At 52.4% G+C, this 15,143-nt stretch overlaps 1 protein-coding gene across 1 annotated transcript in view; it reads left to right on the top strand.

Annotated features, from left to right (window-relative positions):
- LOC122374406 (dynein beta chain, ciliary-like) overlaps nt 1-12,659 on the top strand; it is an 80,702-nt gene extending 68,043 nt beyond the window's left edge. The window contains exons 71-93 of the mRNA XM_043353139.1: nt 766-904; nt 1,178-1,336; nt 1,783-1,976; nt 2,311-2,515; nt 2,942-3,106; nt 4,620-4,760; nt 5,085-5,255; nt 5,518-5,666; nt 5,919-6,086; nt 6,360-6,492; nt 6,854-6,997; nt 7,202-7,339; nt 7,564-7,653; nt 7,910-8,045; nt 8,478-8,653; nt 8,950-9,088; nt 9,386-9,489; nt 9,702-9,812; nt 10,063-10,134; nt 10,485-10,658; nt 11,020-11,168; nt 11,494-11,626; nt 11,914-12,659. Coding sequence (XP_043209074.1) covers nt 766-904; nt 1,178-1,336; nt 1,783-1,976; nt 2,311-2,515; nt 2,942-3,106; nt 4,620-4,760; nt 5,085-5,255; nt 5,518-5,666; nt 5,919-6,086; nt 6,360-6,492; nt 6,854-6,997; nt 7,202-7,339; nt 7,564-7,653; nt 7,910-8,045; nt 8,478-8,653; nt 8,950-9,088; nt 9,386-9,489; nt 9,702-9,812; nt 10,063-10,134; nt 10,485-10,658; nt 11,020-11,168; nt 11,494-11,626; nt 11,914-12,075 — 3,352 coding nt within the window. The 3' untranslated portion in view covers nt 12,076-12,659. The remainder of the gene's footprint in view (nt 1-765; nt 905-1,177; nt 1,337-1,782; nt 1,977-2,310; nt 2,516-2,941; nt 3,107-4,619; nt 4,761-5,084; nt 5,256-5,517; nt 5,667-5,918; nt 6,087-6,359; nt 6,493-6,853; nt 6,998-7,201; nt 7,340-7,563; nt 7,654-7,909; nt 8,046-8,477; nt 8,654-8,949; nt 9,089-9,385; nt 9,490-9,701; nt 9,813-10,062; nt 10,135-10,484; nt 10,659-11,019; nt 11,169-11,493; nt 11,627-11,913) is intronic.
- Nucleotides 12,660-15,143: the final 2,484 nt, after the last annotated feature.

The following is a 15,143-nucleotide window of genomic DNA, read 5'->3' as shown; positions in this document are numbered from 1 at the left end:
GTAAAGTCATCACGAGCTACAACTTGTATATCTCGGAATTTTTATATCGATGACCTAAGGTCAGGTCATTTTTGCGACCGGCCCATTATAAGTCAATGGGAGAAATTTCAACTTACTCTGAATGCCATCCTATGACTTCAATACGCTCAGGATCATAGTATTACAGTTCCCTGTTGGTGATTTCACCGAAACATATCACTTGTGACCTTTGGAAGGTGATCTCCAGATCATCTTAGGTCACCTGAGGTCACCAGCGGTTTTTCTTCAATAACTTGAGATTGAATAGAGATAGAGACTCCGTTTGACGTTTATCGTGTTTTTCTAAGAACGATGGCGTTCGAATCGATCCTGTATCTTGTGTGCAAGACAAATTATTCAAGAAAAACTACCGCGAAATTCCTGTTGTGAAAATCGTAACATTTTGTCTTCGGTGACCTCTGGTGACCTCGCTTTTGACCTGAGACAAAAATGACCTAGTATTTCCTCTAAATAACATCTCCACCTATCTAACGCCGTTTACCGTTTGTCGCTACGTTACACCGTTTTCGAGATCTCAGGGGGGGTTGTTTTCAACCCCCCCCCTGCAGTTCGTGTTCGGCTCAGACCCGCTGCAGTGCGCGTGTTAATATCCGCTGTGCATGAACAAAATCCAACTTATCAAGCGGAGCCCCGAGCCAGTTGATATTCAAACTCGGTTTCACGGCCTTGTTTCCGACTCTTGCTGCCGGCCCGCGACTACCGACCTCCCCTCGCTCCCTCGGCCAGGTTCCGTGAGCAGGAGACGACCATTCCCGGCGACGTGCTGCTGGTGACGGCCTTCATCTCGTACGTGGGCTGCTTCACCAAACAGTACCGCACCGAGCTGCTCGACAAAATGTGGTTCCCGCGCATCAACAAACTCGAGGTAACGTGTCATCGCTAGGTTAGACTTGGGTCAGCGGAAGTCGTGGCGAGAAACTATGCCGGTAAAGTTTGTGGGGTAATTTTTTCTTCTAGTCAACATAAACGTCCCGCGACTCGTCCCATCGCGGAAGACTGTCTTTCTCAGAATACTTCTGGTGCTATATTTTATACGCTTTGGCCTCCCCACCACTCTTTGGCCTCTCCTGTCTCCACCTAGGCTACCAGCCGTGTATACCCACAATCTGACCTCTCTACCCGTCTCTGTCTGTCCCAGATCGCCACCACTCCGGAGCTGGACCCTCTGTCGCTACTGACGGACGAGGCTCAGATAGCTACCTGGAATAACGAGGGTCTGCCCAACGACCGGATGTCGGCCGAGAACGCCACCATACTGACCAACTCGGACCGATGGCCGCTCATGATCGACCCGCAGGTAAGGGGACGACTCGAGAAAAGGTCATGATCGACCCGCAGGTAGGGACCGACACGAGCAAAGGTCGTGATCGGCCCGCACATGAGGACCGACCCCAGAACGTGACTATATACTGACGGTGGGATGCATTCAGGTGGGTTCACACAATGTAGGGAGGTATCGGAAGAAAAGCTCAGGGTGTGTCCAGATAATTAGGTATGGAGAATCGGTGGCAGGTCAATAATTTTTTTTTTTTCGTTGATCTATCCAATGGAGTATCTGGAGAAAGCGTTTGGTTGATCGCTAGGTATTCAGAATTCGTGGAAACCCGTGGATGACTAACCTCTCCTCTGTTAAACTCTCGTTTTAGGTACATACATACCCCGTGTCCGTGCCATCTTGGTATCCACACTAGGGCCCTGTCCGCCTTCCACCGTTTACCATTCCTCCCTCTCCTCCCCCCACAGCTGCAGGGCATCAAGTGGATCAAGACGCGTTACGGCGCCGACCTGCAGGTGATCCGACTGGGCCAGCGCGGCTATATGGACGTTGTCGAACAGGCCATCTCCGGCGGATCGGTGGTACTCATTGAGAACATTGGCGAGTCGGTCGACCCCGTGCTGGACCCTCTGCTGGCCAGGAACCTCATCAGGAAGGGGACGTGAGTGAGAAGTGGGAGGGAGATGGGTGACTTGGAGTTAGTCAGAGTTGTGGACGGGTGCTTTTGAGGAGAGTCAGTGGGAGGAGGGGGCTTGGATGGTAATGGAAGATTGGATGCAAACTTACGACGGGGCTAGGAAGAACACTGTTGCAGCTTTTGTAAGGAGTTTTAAGATGTTACTCTGGAAGTAATTTCGCTATTATTGTGGAAATATTCGTTTTTTCGAAAGAATTAAACGGATACTCTCGAAAGATTTTCTTCCTTTTGCCAGTGGAACTATCATGTCAGTCAATTAATTATAATTTGCATTACGTTGTCGCCCCTGTCCTTTCAGAGCGATCAAGCTGGGCGACAAGGAGGTGGAGTACAGTCCCAACTTCCGTCTGATCCTGCACACCAAGCTGGCCAACCCGCACTACAAGCCCGAGATGCAGGCGCAGACGACGCTGATCAACTTCACCGTGACGCGGGACGGCCTGGAGGACCAGCTGCTGGCTGAGGTGGTCAAGGCAGAGCGGCCCGACCTCGAGGAACAAAAGGTGCGGCACGGGAGCGAGAGAGGAAAAAAGAGAGGAGAGAGGGGGAGAGGGGAGGCCAGGGAGGCAGATGGGGAGAGAGAGGGACGAAGCTGGTGGATAGAAAGATTGTATGCCGAGGTAGTTAATAACCGTTTGGATTTTTTTTTTTCATAGCCATAACGGACCCACATAATGGTGAAGAATTCTCGATACCAGAATTCAAGATACGAGAATTCTCGACCCTATTTTGTCGAGAACTCCTCACCATTAGAAAACCTTTAGGAAAACCTTAAAAAACCTCACCTTTGTCGAGAGGAAAGCAGTGAAGGCTCTGAGGTGCTTTAGCCGAGTATACCCAGTCACAAATCCATGAAACCTGTGTTTGCGACCCGACCTCCAAAATAAAGTCGAACGTTCATAAACCATTGCGCCTGCCTTTTCTTTCAGTACAACCTGACGAAGCAGCAGAACGAGTTCAAGATCCTGCTGAAGAAGCTGGAGGACAACCTGCTGTCTCGCCTGTCGTCTGCGGGCGGTAACTTCCTGGGAGACACGGAGCTGGTGGAGAACCTTGAGTACACCAAGGCCACCGCCGCCGAGGTCCAGGATAAGGTCAGTCTGGCGCGGACACTATAGCGGCGACGATATTCGGAGAGGGAGAGGGAAATATGAAGAAATCAGCTAAGGTATGACGAATGTAGGACCAAAGACTCCTGGTCCTGGTTAATGTGTAGATGCGCAAACAAAGAAACTGGTACTTTAACCCGCGCCCTGCTGGGGGGGTGTTTGAACACCCCTCCTTGTGGTTTTTCACGAATATCTCAAAAACGGCGGCGCGGAGCGCCGCCGTTTTTGGTACACCTTATCATACATCAATTCTATACATGTTGTGAAAATTTCAGACCAAGGTCATTCAAGGTCAGGTCACCAGGTCACTTGAAATGACCTCACCTCATAAAAAGTTTCAATGTCTGTCCTAGCTACACCGAGTGACCGATCACTTTGAAACTTTCAGCGATTGCTAAGAGCAATAGCATGTACAAAACGTATATCTCAGAATTTTGATATCGATGACCTAAGGTCAGGTCAATTTTGCGACCTCCCCATTATAAGTCAATGGGAGAAAATTGAAATGCGCCTCTTTTGGATGAAAGACATTATAAACACTCCCAAACACTGAATTACAAGTGGTTTAGACACACTGAACATGAAAATGGTGTCCGTGACCCTTGTTTATGCCCTGAGGTCATCTTAGGTCACGAATGGTATTTAACAGTTTTTCGCAAATAACTTTTGATAGAGGCATGCTAGAGCGATAAAAACGCCTTAGATGTGTTCAGCTCGACGATACGACGATACGGATCGACTGATATGCAACATGACCCTTTCCGGTCAGGTCATGACCTTGACCTGAGGTCAAATTTTCTGAGGTCAAATTTTCAAGTTGACCTTTCAAGGTCAAGTTATAGTTCATTCGATGCGTCTTGACGAGAGGAACACGATGCTGGTGAAAGTAAGCTCGTACAAGGCTTGGGTCAAAAGTTATTGCAGAAAAACTGTTTCCGAAAAAAATCGGCTATTTTTGCAGTTTTTGCCCCCTGCAGGCAAAACCGTTGACGTTAGGTCAAATCTGAGACAATTACTCAGAAAGGGCGTTAATAGGGCTATCGAATGCGCTTTTCCACGGCGCTGTAGCTCTATTGGTTCCCGAGTTATGCGTTTGCTTCTTGGAAATTTTCGACATTGGACCTGGAAATTGGCGAAATTTTGCCTTCAATGACCTCTAGTGACCTGACCTTTGACCTGACCAAAAATTTGACCGAAGTGATTTCGTCATTATTTTTGACGCTCTTTCGAACGCCGCCTTCCGCGTATCGCTACGTGGCCCAGGAGCCGAGTTACAAGGGGGGGGTGTTCAAACACCCCCCCCCCCTAGCAGGGCGTGGAAATCCAGGACCCCCAGCGGGGCGCGGGTTAACGTAGTTTGCGAAAAATGGACCCTACGGCTGTCATGTTTAAATCACGGCAAGGCTTAAAAATATGCTGGATTAGTCCAGACTTACATCCTGATGCTAGCCGTGCATTTGACAGATCTATGACCCCGAGCCGTTCCGTCTCGCTGCAGGTGATAGAGGGCCGTGAGACGTCCATCAAGATTGACGAGGCCCGTGAGCTGTACCGGCCGGCGGCCACACGCGCCTCGCTGCTCTACTTTATCCTCAACGACCTGCACAAAATCAACCCCATCTACCAGTTCTCGCTCAAGGTATGGGAGGGCGATGCTGCGCGAACAACTTGTGGTGTTATGGGAACAATCGAGTGTGTTGGAAGGTGGCTAACAGTAATAATACCTTTAGTTTCGTTACGCATCGAGCGCGATCATAAAATATGTCCTGGGATTTAACTGGTGGTGCAGTGCAATACACCAGTCCCTATTCTTTGCAGCAAAGACTGCAGGTAATCTAAGTTTTTCTGACACTATTTTTGCATGCAATCTCCAACATTAACTTCGGGGTTTCGAGCAGTTCCCTTTCTGTGGCTGCAATTTCCATTGACTGGTGTCTGACCTATCCGCCCCTTCGATGTGCAGGCGTTCAGCGTGGTGTTCCACAAGGCGATGACAGACGCCGTGCCGGCCGAGGAGGTCAAGGACCGCGTGGAGAACCTCATCGACAGCGTCACCTACAGCGTCTTCATGTACACGACACGCGGCCTCTTCGAGTGCGACAAGCTCATCTTCACCGCACAGATGGCTTTCCAGGCGAGTTATAAGCTGTGGTCTCAAGTGCTGGAGGGATGGCTTGGTGTGCTGGCGCTGACCTGGCCTTTTATTAGGAGCATGTTTAGGTTACGACGTAAAGCTCCTATGCTATTTTCTTTTTAAAAAATGTGTGAACCCGACTGCCTTGCAGAATGCTACAACCGCAAAAAGCACAGCTTATCACCTCATACTGCGTGATTTGCGAATATTTACCGACATTAACGTCTCCCGCTGACTCGTTGCCCTGTTCTTCCCTTCTCAGATTCTGCTGACGAGTAAGGAGATCCAGTTCCCGGAGCTGGACTTTCTGCTGCGGTTCCCCATCACGCCGAACGTCACGTCGCCCGTGGACTTCCTCACCAACGTGCTCTGGGGCGCCATCAAGTCGCTGAGCAGCATGGATGAGTTCAAGTCAGTAACGCGACCGCGATTGCCCGCTGATGTCTGATAGTCTAATGATTCTGCGAGAGTTTCCGCACTGTAGTTTGTCGAGAATCGGGGCAACTAATAGGTATACTGGGGGCGCTCGTTTAGTTTTTGTTCATGGAGACCTTCCGGAATATTTATAGGTCTTGAGTGGTCGCCTGAAAAAGCAATGAGCTATCTGAGTTGAGAATAAATATGATATCTTTTTGATAATTTCGACAATCCTGTGTGCGCTAGAAACCTGGACCGCGACATCGAGGGCTCGGCGAAGCGCTGGAAGAAGTTCTGTGAGTCCGAGCTGCCCGAGAAGGAGAAGTTCCCGCAGGAGTGGAAGAACAAAACGGCGCTGCAGCGTCTGTGTATGATGCGCGCGCTCCGTCCCGATCGGATGACGTACGCCGTCAGGTGAGGTGGGGAGATATGGCGAGGAGGGAGGGAACGGGTAGACGGCTGGGGCTCGGACTGGTGTGGGGTGTTTGGCCTGCACAGGTGTTTAATCTGTGTGGAAGGATGGTAAGTTTGAAGAGTGGAATGCATTACATGATTACATGGGCGGAGCATCATTCTGCGAGTCAGTCGCGACTTCGATGGTTGGATAATCAGAAATATCGTTCTAATGATTTGTTGCGTGACACGTCGTGGACTTTTATTCTTTCTTCCCGCTCGTCATTGCGTCAGGTGTTTCATCGAGGAGCGTCTGGGCTTCAAGTACATCGAGGGCCGCAGCGTGGAGTTTGCCAAGTCGTTCGAGGAGTCCGGGCCGTCCACACCCATCTTCTTCATTCTGTCGCCCGGCGTCGACCCGCTGAAGGTAGGATTGTGTCAGTGGGGGACGGTTGGGTCATAAGAGCAGAAGCAGACGGGCTGCTGATGGCAGCCGTTGACTGACCGGGTTACAGTCTAAAGAGCTGTCACTGGCTAGGATGTGATGCCCTGAGACCGTATAGCCATCATAGCACCGTGGATTGTAGTGCAAAGGTTAGGATCGCTCGCAAGGCTATCGGATGCGAACGACGGCTGGAGATTACGAGAGACAGAGACCTGTATGGTTTTGGTGGTGAGGGACCCCTGAAGCTCACCTTAATCACTCCGGCTGGCTACTTGCATTTGTTCGTGTGCCCTGCTTGGGCTGGACGTGTTACAAGTTTGACACGCTCCTCGCTCTCCCCCAGGACGTGGAGAAGCTCGGCCGTAAGCTCAAGTTCACGTTCGACAACCGCAACTTCCACAGCGTATCGCTGGGCCAGGGTCAGGAGGTGGTGGCTGAGGAGGCGCTGGAGGTGGCCGCCAAACACGGCCACTGGGTCATCCTGCAGGTCAGAGGGGAGGGAGAAAGGGAGAGAGAGAGAGAGAGAGAGAGAGAGAGAGAGAGAGAGAGAGAGAGAGAGAGAGAGAGAGAACACGAGCAAGGAGAGAGGACTGGACGTGGGCATCATGGACTACGGTAATATTGACCAGCCATGTCTTAGGCTGTAAGATTACTAATTACTTCGCCTTCTTTACTGTTCTTGCTTCCACAGAACATCCACCTGGTGAAGAACTGGCTCCCGCGTCTGGAGAAGCGCATGGAGACCAACAGCCTGAACGGACACAGAAAGTACCGCGTGTTCATGTCGGCAGAGCCGGCCGCCACGCCCGACGCACACATCATACCGCAGGTGACGGATGGCGCGCGATGGTCGTATTGTCGCCGTGTCAGTTGATGTCTCCAGCTGTACCGCCTATTTTTGATTATCTGTTCTGTGTGATGAGAACGTGATACGATATATGTCGAATATGCTACGGCCCACGGTCCATCCTCCTGCTAGCATTTCAACCAGTTGTAATTCAATCTAAATTCCAGTTGACCATGGTTTACTGATGGTGTGTTGTGTGTTGTCAGGGTATTCTGGAGTCGGCCATTAAGATCACCAACGAGCCGCCGACTGGGATGTTTGCCAACTTGCACAAGGCGCTGGACAACTTCAACCAGGTAAGGGGAATACTTATACGCAGCTGAGCCACCGCATTTTGTTGTTTTGTAACCGGGGCTGCCCTACTAGGTCATTGTGATTTACCGTCGTGGTGCTAAGTGAACGCCGCCTGACAAGACTCTTACATTGTGGATCTTCCTTGGAGTCGTGGTCCACAGCTGAGTATGAACTACATAAAGCACTGTTGTCGGCGAGAAGTGTCAAAGCATGCATTGTGGTTGACATGCAGGTTCCTCCCTCCCTCCCCTTTCACAGGACACACTGGAGATGTGCTCCAAGGAGGCCGAGTTCAAGTCGATCCTGTTCTCGCTGTGCTACTTCCACGCCGTGGTGGCCGAGAGGAGGAAGTTCGGACCGCAGGGATGGAACAGAAACTATCCATTTAACGTCGGTGGGTGATTACGGACGGCCTGGGGCCGCGCTGGCACCGAGTTATTTTTTACTTAGTTTGTGTGATTTTATCGTCTGGGATAAGCAAACGGATGATTGTTAAATGTTATGAGCGTGACTTGTTTATCGAGGTGGATGTAACCTACAGCCAGCGGGTTTCAGGTTTTCCGCTGGGCTAGCATGCATGCCCGAGGCCACGTACTACGCAGTTTTGTGCCGTTTAGTGATTAGACAATCTCGTCCATAGATGGCGTTAGTTACTGAACGCCTGAAACGTAGACTGCACCGCAGGACTCAAATCCGACCGCCGTGCCGCCGCCTCTCACTGCGGCTGATATTAGATGCGCGTATAATTTTACGCTACCAATAGAAGTTTCCCTGAGTATGTACCAACATTACTACCCCCACTGAGTACCGCTTCCTCTGCCCCCAGGCGACCTGACGATCAGCGTCAACGTGTTGTACAACTACCTGGAGGCCAACAGCAAGGTGCCGTGGGAGGACCTGCGGTATCTCTTCGGGGAGATCATGTACGGAGGACACATCACTGACGACTGGGACCGACGGCTCTGCAAGACCTATCTGGAGGTCTACATGCACCCTGATCAGGTACGGACCTGGCGGGAGGGGGGAGGATTGTCAGGGAGCGAAATTAAGGGGCGGTGGTCACGCTAGGTCAAGGTGGCTGTCCTCTTAACGCTATACAGCCGAGGCGGGAAGGGAAGTGTTTGGTAGATTAGTGATGGACGGGCAACACTCCATGACTGGATGGCTCCAACATCGTCTAGCCAGCGATGGAGCTCCGACGAGTTTGTATTAGGCCCATTGTTACGTTCAGTGGCGACCGCAGCTGCTGCTGATATGTGAATGCCATCGGCTGACCCGGCGCTTTCACCATGTTTCAGCTGGAAGGCGACCTGTTCTTCGCTCCCGGTTTCCCGAGTCCGCCCAACTCGGACTTCAAGGGCTACCACGGCTATATTGACGAGAATCTGCCGCCCGAGTCGCCCTACCTGTACGGACTGCACCCCAACGCCGAAATCGGTACGCACCTACTTAAATAAGGCATTGGAACGTTGAAATCATAGACATTTTACAAGGAGTGCAGGCTAAGATGTTACTTAAAAGTGCGAGGTGCATGCAGCTGCATGTGAAACGGCCCGAACTTATACGATCAGCATGTCCGCAACCGACACCCTAATAAGGGTAGCGGGTACACAAGCTCCAAATCCAAATGATCGAGGATTGCCCATCCACATATTCCCCTTTAATCCGCCCCCAACTTCCCTAACGCGCTGATCTCTCCCGTCTGACCGCTGACGGTCCGCTGCGATTTGGCAGGATTTCTGACGGCCACCTCTGATAACCTGTTTCGGACGGTGTTTGAGCTCCAGCCGCGCGACTCGGGGGGAGGCGCCGGAGTCACCGTCACACGAGAGGAAAAGGTGGGAATCCGGTGGAGGGGGAGGGAAGAGGAGGGGTAACTCAGGCTCACAAGCATACGTTTCTATATAGGATGTACATTTAGCTCAACACTTAACTATCTTGTGTGCAATTTAATCTAGTCATCATCAGCGTGAGCCACCGATCCTATCCCACCAGTGCTCCGAGTTCCTTACTGGACAGTCCCGTCACCCTCCTTCTGGATGTGCTGCAGGTGAAGCAGATCCTGGACGACATCGTGGACAAGCTGCCCGACGAGTTCAACATGGCCGAGATCATGGGCAAGGTCGAGGACCGCACGCCCTACGTGGTCGTCGCATTCCAGGTGAGAGCCAGCTCCTAGCTCCTGTCGCAGCTGCGAATAGCGTGCGCGAAACTCCCTCGCATAAGCCACGCACGAAACGTTGTTACAAGTAATGCCAGGTGACGGAATGCCTGTTGATAAGTTTGGTGTTTCAGAAACACAGAAGCCGGGTAGAGAATCTCTACCCGCTCCTACTTTGTGTTTTTCTGCCGCTGTTTATTGAAGTCGTGGTCCTGAGACGAAGGCCTAACGCTCTCGTTGCTGTTTTCAGGAGTGTGAGCGGATGAACATGTTGACTGGGGAGATCCGACGTTCTCTGAAGGAGCTCGACCTCGGGCTCAAGGTAGGTGGGCCCACTCGGGGTATGTCCAGTTGGGGACATATCGTGGAGGCCTTATCGATGTGATGTTACCCGTAGCCGGGGGTCTTGGCTTTGAATCCCTTACCTCTTTTAGTAGGCTCAAAGGCTTGACATGGCGTGTTTCCTACAGTGAGCAGAATATGTTTTAAGTCTGTGAGACGTGTACGTCGATACGTCATGCGATAATCGTTTAGTTCCATGGTCCTTTTCTGGCTTCTCTGTCACGCGTTAGTGTCGGCCATGCCGTCTCGTTCGGCCTGTGTCAACACCGTCGGCCCGTTCGTCCTTCGATCCCGGCCTGTCCGTCTCACAAAGTCTCTTACCTGTTCCAGGGCGAGCTGACCATCACTGCCGAGATGGAGGACCTCAGTAACTCCCTGTTCATGGACACGGTGCCCGCCTCGTGGACCAAGCGCGCCTACGCGTCCATGCACGGCCTGACAGTGTGGTACTCGGATCTGCTGCTCAGGGTCCGGGAGCTCGAGAACTGGACCTCGGATTTCCAGGTGCGTGCGAGGGCATGTGGTGCAGGAGGGAGGCTGGAGTGAGAACGGTGTGAGGTGCGGTAGTCGTGGAATGGAGACTTTATGGAAGGATGCGGGCTATGTGTTTGATCTCTGGGTTATGAAGATTTTCTGTTCATGCACAGATAACAGTAGTACTACTGTTAATACTACTGTTATCTGTGGTTCATGTTTTAGTGGTATTGATTGATTTGCAATATATTCATGACTGTATGCAAGGTTCCCATGCAGGGTAAGTATGTATGCAGTCCTAGATTCACACCGAGACGTTCTTGCGGTGTGCATAATAATACGCCAACCGGCCGGGCCTGTGTGACACCCCTTGTTTGTGTCTGTGTTGCAGCTGCCGGCCTCTGTGTGGCTGGCGGGCTTCTTCAACCCGCAGTCGTTCCTCACGGCTATCATGCAGAGCACGGCCAGAAAGAACGAGTGGCCGCTGGACAGAATGTGTCTGCAGTGCGACGTCACTAAGAAGAACAAGGAGGACTTCTCGTGAGTGGCTGGGGGAGGAGGAAGGGAGTGAGTGAGTGAGTGAGTGAGTGAGTGAGTGAGTGAGTGAGTGAGTGAGTGAGTGAGTGAGTGAGTGAGACTTTAGGGAGACTAGGGGGTCGAGACTAGGGGGTAGGGAATATTTTGACAATATGACATCAAAACAACGTTCATAATTTATTGTTGTGGTTTTGTCGTTTTAGCCCCGGTTATTATGTACTCCGTCATGTGTAGTTGATTGTCCAGTGTCCACCAGCCGATGATTCTGTCTCAGCTGGCCTAACAACTCTGTATCGGTATGACCGCCCCCCCCCCCCCCTTCCTGCAGTTCGGCGCCCCGCGAGGGCGCCTACGTGCACGGTCTGTTCATGGAGGGCGCCCGCTGGGACACGGGCGCCGGATCCATCGTCGACTCCAAGCTCAAGGAGCTCTACCCCATGATGCCGGTCATATTTATCAAGGTAAATGCTCATCCGGCTCGCATGCTGTGGTGAAAACGTTTGTGGGTGTAGAAACGTAGACACAGTTCAGGGTAAAAACGCCAACACATTTTTTTGGGGGGGGGAGGGAGGGGAGGGAGTTTGGATCAATAAATTTCGGGAAAACTGTTATGACTACGAAATGGAAACTGGAAACGGATAAATGTTTTTTTGTGACTTATCACTTATGTCGTTCATCGTAGCCTCTGTAGATTATCAGTGTGCGTGTCGCTCTGCTGTTCGGTGACTGACAGCACTGTCTGTTCCAGGCCATGACCCAGGACAAGCAGGACACCCGGAACGTGTACGAGTGTCCCGTCTATAAGACGCGGATGCGCGGACCCACCTTCGTCTGGACGTTCAACCTGAAAACGAAGGAGAAGGCCAGCAAGTGGGTCCTGGCCGGAGTCGCCCTGCTGCTGCAGATTTAGGCACTCCGGTCAACCTTTAGTCAGCGCTTAGTCAACTATACATACTCAACGTCTAGTCAACGTCCGACCGTCTAGTCAGCTTCCCAATTTCTTTGTGGGACGGTTTTCGCGTGTCTGTGATATCAGAATCGTGTGATTGCGGTGGGCTAAATTGAATGTCAGCTAGTCGCAAGCCGTGACGAAAATGGCTTATAGAGGAGACGATAGAAAAATGGCAAGTTGTGCTGAGTGACGGCACGTCTGTTACATTTACCGGGAGGCATGCCCTTTATCCACCCCACCCTATGCTGTTAAAAAATGTTTAACGTTTGTCTTTGTTCCTATTCGATCCCGAGAAAAAAAAAACACGATTGGGGACAATGAAGTCATGTTAGATACAACGTTCCGTCCACGTTACTCCCCCGTCCATCTTGTAGCATTGTTATCCCATTGTCATCGAGCTTCAAATTTCCGGTATTGAAACATATCATATTGGCATTCTTAGCATGACCATATTTTTGTAGAATGTCGCTTGTTACGAATGAAACCCACCTACCTATAATATACATATCAAATAATTGAGAAATATATTTGATCTCGAACAATTGATAATTCTCTCGAATTCGAACTCAACGGCATCGCCAACACGTAAAATAAAGAAAGAAGATTGCAACGAGACGGGGATGCATGGTTCGGCCTGACTGCAACACGAATTCTAGGTGAAGTCCAGCCTCTATTTTACACACGGTTGCTAATTTTAATGGCAACTATTCAGAAACAGGTGCCAGGTCCAAAGTGCTGCCTATGTCACCCCTTACGATGCATGATAGGATTGATCGACAATGCACCGTTTATCTCGTCGATCGGCTCAAACATCGCCGCTCCGTCGGCGACTAACGGGCATGGGAAAAAAAATTGGCGTGCTTGGGGTGGCTGGCTAGGGTGTAGGGAGCTTTGTCAAGATGGGTGCCAAAAAGGAATGCCAACGGTCACCGCAACTGCAATAGGGGCTTTTTGAGCTAAATTTAACTGTTTATTAATTATTTATTTACTTAAATGTAATTATAATGTTCGGCTCAATGTCCGTCAGTTGCGCTCTATTGTACCAACGCGCTCGCTTGTGCATTCTTCGACAATGATAAATGTTGGAAACAATCTTTTTCTAACCAGCTAACCTTTCCGAGAAAAAAATATCAAGCAGCACCCGAGGCGTTCTCCAGTTCCTCAGCGGTGAAGAGTCCGGCGCCGGCGGTGAAGCCGTGCTCGAAGCCCCACTGCTGGTCGTGCTCGAACACCCAGAAGGTGGCCGAAGTGAATTCACTGCCCAAACCCACGTACTGCACCGAGGTCGGCACACGGTTGGACCAGGGATGCGTCGTCAGGGTCTCCTCGCGGACGTGGAGCATCGTGCCATTGGTGGGGGCTGCGGAGTAGATACCCAGCGATCCGGCGTTGAACTCGACTCTGAAGCGGTGTGGCTGAGAGCCATCGGCCCAGTCGGCGTCCCAGGGCTCCTGCCACACGGCGTGGGTCTCATTTGCCAGGCCGACCTTCGAGTTCCTGCCGGGAGCCAGCCTTACGACGGCTTGAAATGCGTTATCGAAGCTCTCCCGGAAGAAGACGTGGCAGGCGGTGTCACTGGAGCAGCGGAACAGGACGCTGGCGCTGGTCGACTCGGGGAATCTCCTCCAAATGGCGCTGACCGGAGCCAGCGTGTAGCCGCGCTGCTGGGACCAGCCGTCCGGCTGGACCAGCCACGGATCGGTGAGCTCGGGCCCCAGCCGCCACAGAGCCGGGCCGACGGATTGCAGCAGAAGATACGGCAGGGTTGGGACCGCCCTGGAGAGGGACACCACCTGCTCGCCAGCCACAGACAGCGTCAGTTGACCGTCGCACCAGCTGACTTCGAGCGGGGTGACTTGACGGTCGGCCTGCAGTCCGACGATGGATGTGACTGAATCTTCCAATGCCCCCACCGGGTAGATAATGCTGTAGTCGTATGATGCGATGAACATTAGCGTGCTGTTCGCCGTGCTAGCTGCGGTGGCCAGGTTAATTGTCAGTTGGCCGGATGGAGTACCCGCAGCCGCGAGCTTGACCCGGCACTGTCCTTCGGCGAGCCGTTTCCAGACATGCGTCCAGATGTCTCCGCCCGTCCACACGTCGGTAGATTCCGGTATCGGGTGTCCGTTCAGGATTCGCCCGGTGGGAGGACAGAGCGGGGAGCAGAGGTCGTCCGTGGGACAGAGTGGCGAGAGCAGCTGGGGCTCCACGTAGTGTCCCGGCGCGGGACTCATCTGCAGGCCCCCACCTCCGGCCTGGCAGGCGGGGTAGCGGTACAGACGACACCGTCCGCCGTGCTGGTAGGCCGCCCCGCAGGCCGGCGTCGTGCCGCGCCGAGCCACGCAGGCGTGCAGGCAGGCCACCAGACTGGGCGAGGCCAGATCAGAGACGGGCGGGTCGGCCGGCTGCACGCCACTCAGCACACGCCGGCCGGCCGTGGAGTAGATGTCTGAACTGACCACGGACCGTGACCAGGTGACCATCAGCAGTAGAGTCAGGCAGAGCGGCGGACCGCGGCGGGGGCCGCCACGGCACACAGACATGTCGCGATGACCGAGGCGACGACCGAGACGGGCACGGCAGAGGACCGAGAGGGAGGGTAAGGCGTGTTTAATGGTTAGGTGTGAGGACGAGTGTTTGGTGGGACAGAGCACGGAGGCAGCCTGACCGGCTAGGAGTTTAAAGACAGCCAAAGTAATTCTCTACGAGATCGAAGCAAACCATTCACCGACTGCCTGTATAAGGCACGATTTAGCAAACCGTTTCGAGATTCATTCTACTGCAGTCGCTCCTCAGGCTGCGCTTGTCGAAGTAAAACACCACTTTGGACAAGGCGCCTTCCAAGTGACCCGTGTGAACTCCCCAACGGGTCTGGTCCGCGCTCATGAACGCTTGCCTATTTTGTCCGCATCGGGCACACTAGCAAACGGGACAGGAACCTGAAACTAGTTATGTTGGTGTCGGCTCAAACAACCCACGTGTCCATATAATGCGCGCAAAGGAATAGTTAATGTTGCCTGTCTGGG

Source organism: Amphibalanus amphitrite, unplaced genomic scaffold (genome assembly GCF_019059575.1).
Source record: "Amphibalanus amphitrite isolate SeventyFive unplaced genomic scaffold, NRLGWU_Aamphi_draft 000039F_arrow, whole genome shotgun sequence".
In the NCBI taxonomy this organism is placed as follows: Eukaryota; Metazoa; Arthropoda; class Thecostraca; order Balanomorpha; family Balanidae; genus Amphibalanus; species Amphibalanus amphitrite.
The sequence above is the reverse complement of the archived record's forward strand: the minus strand, read 5'-3'. Positions and strand labels throughout refer to the sequence as shown.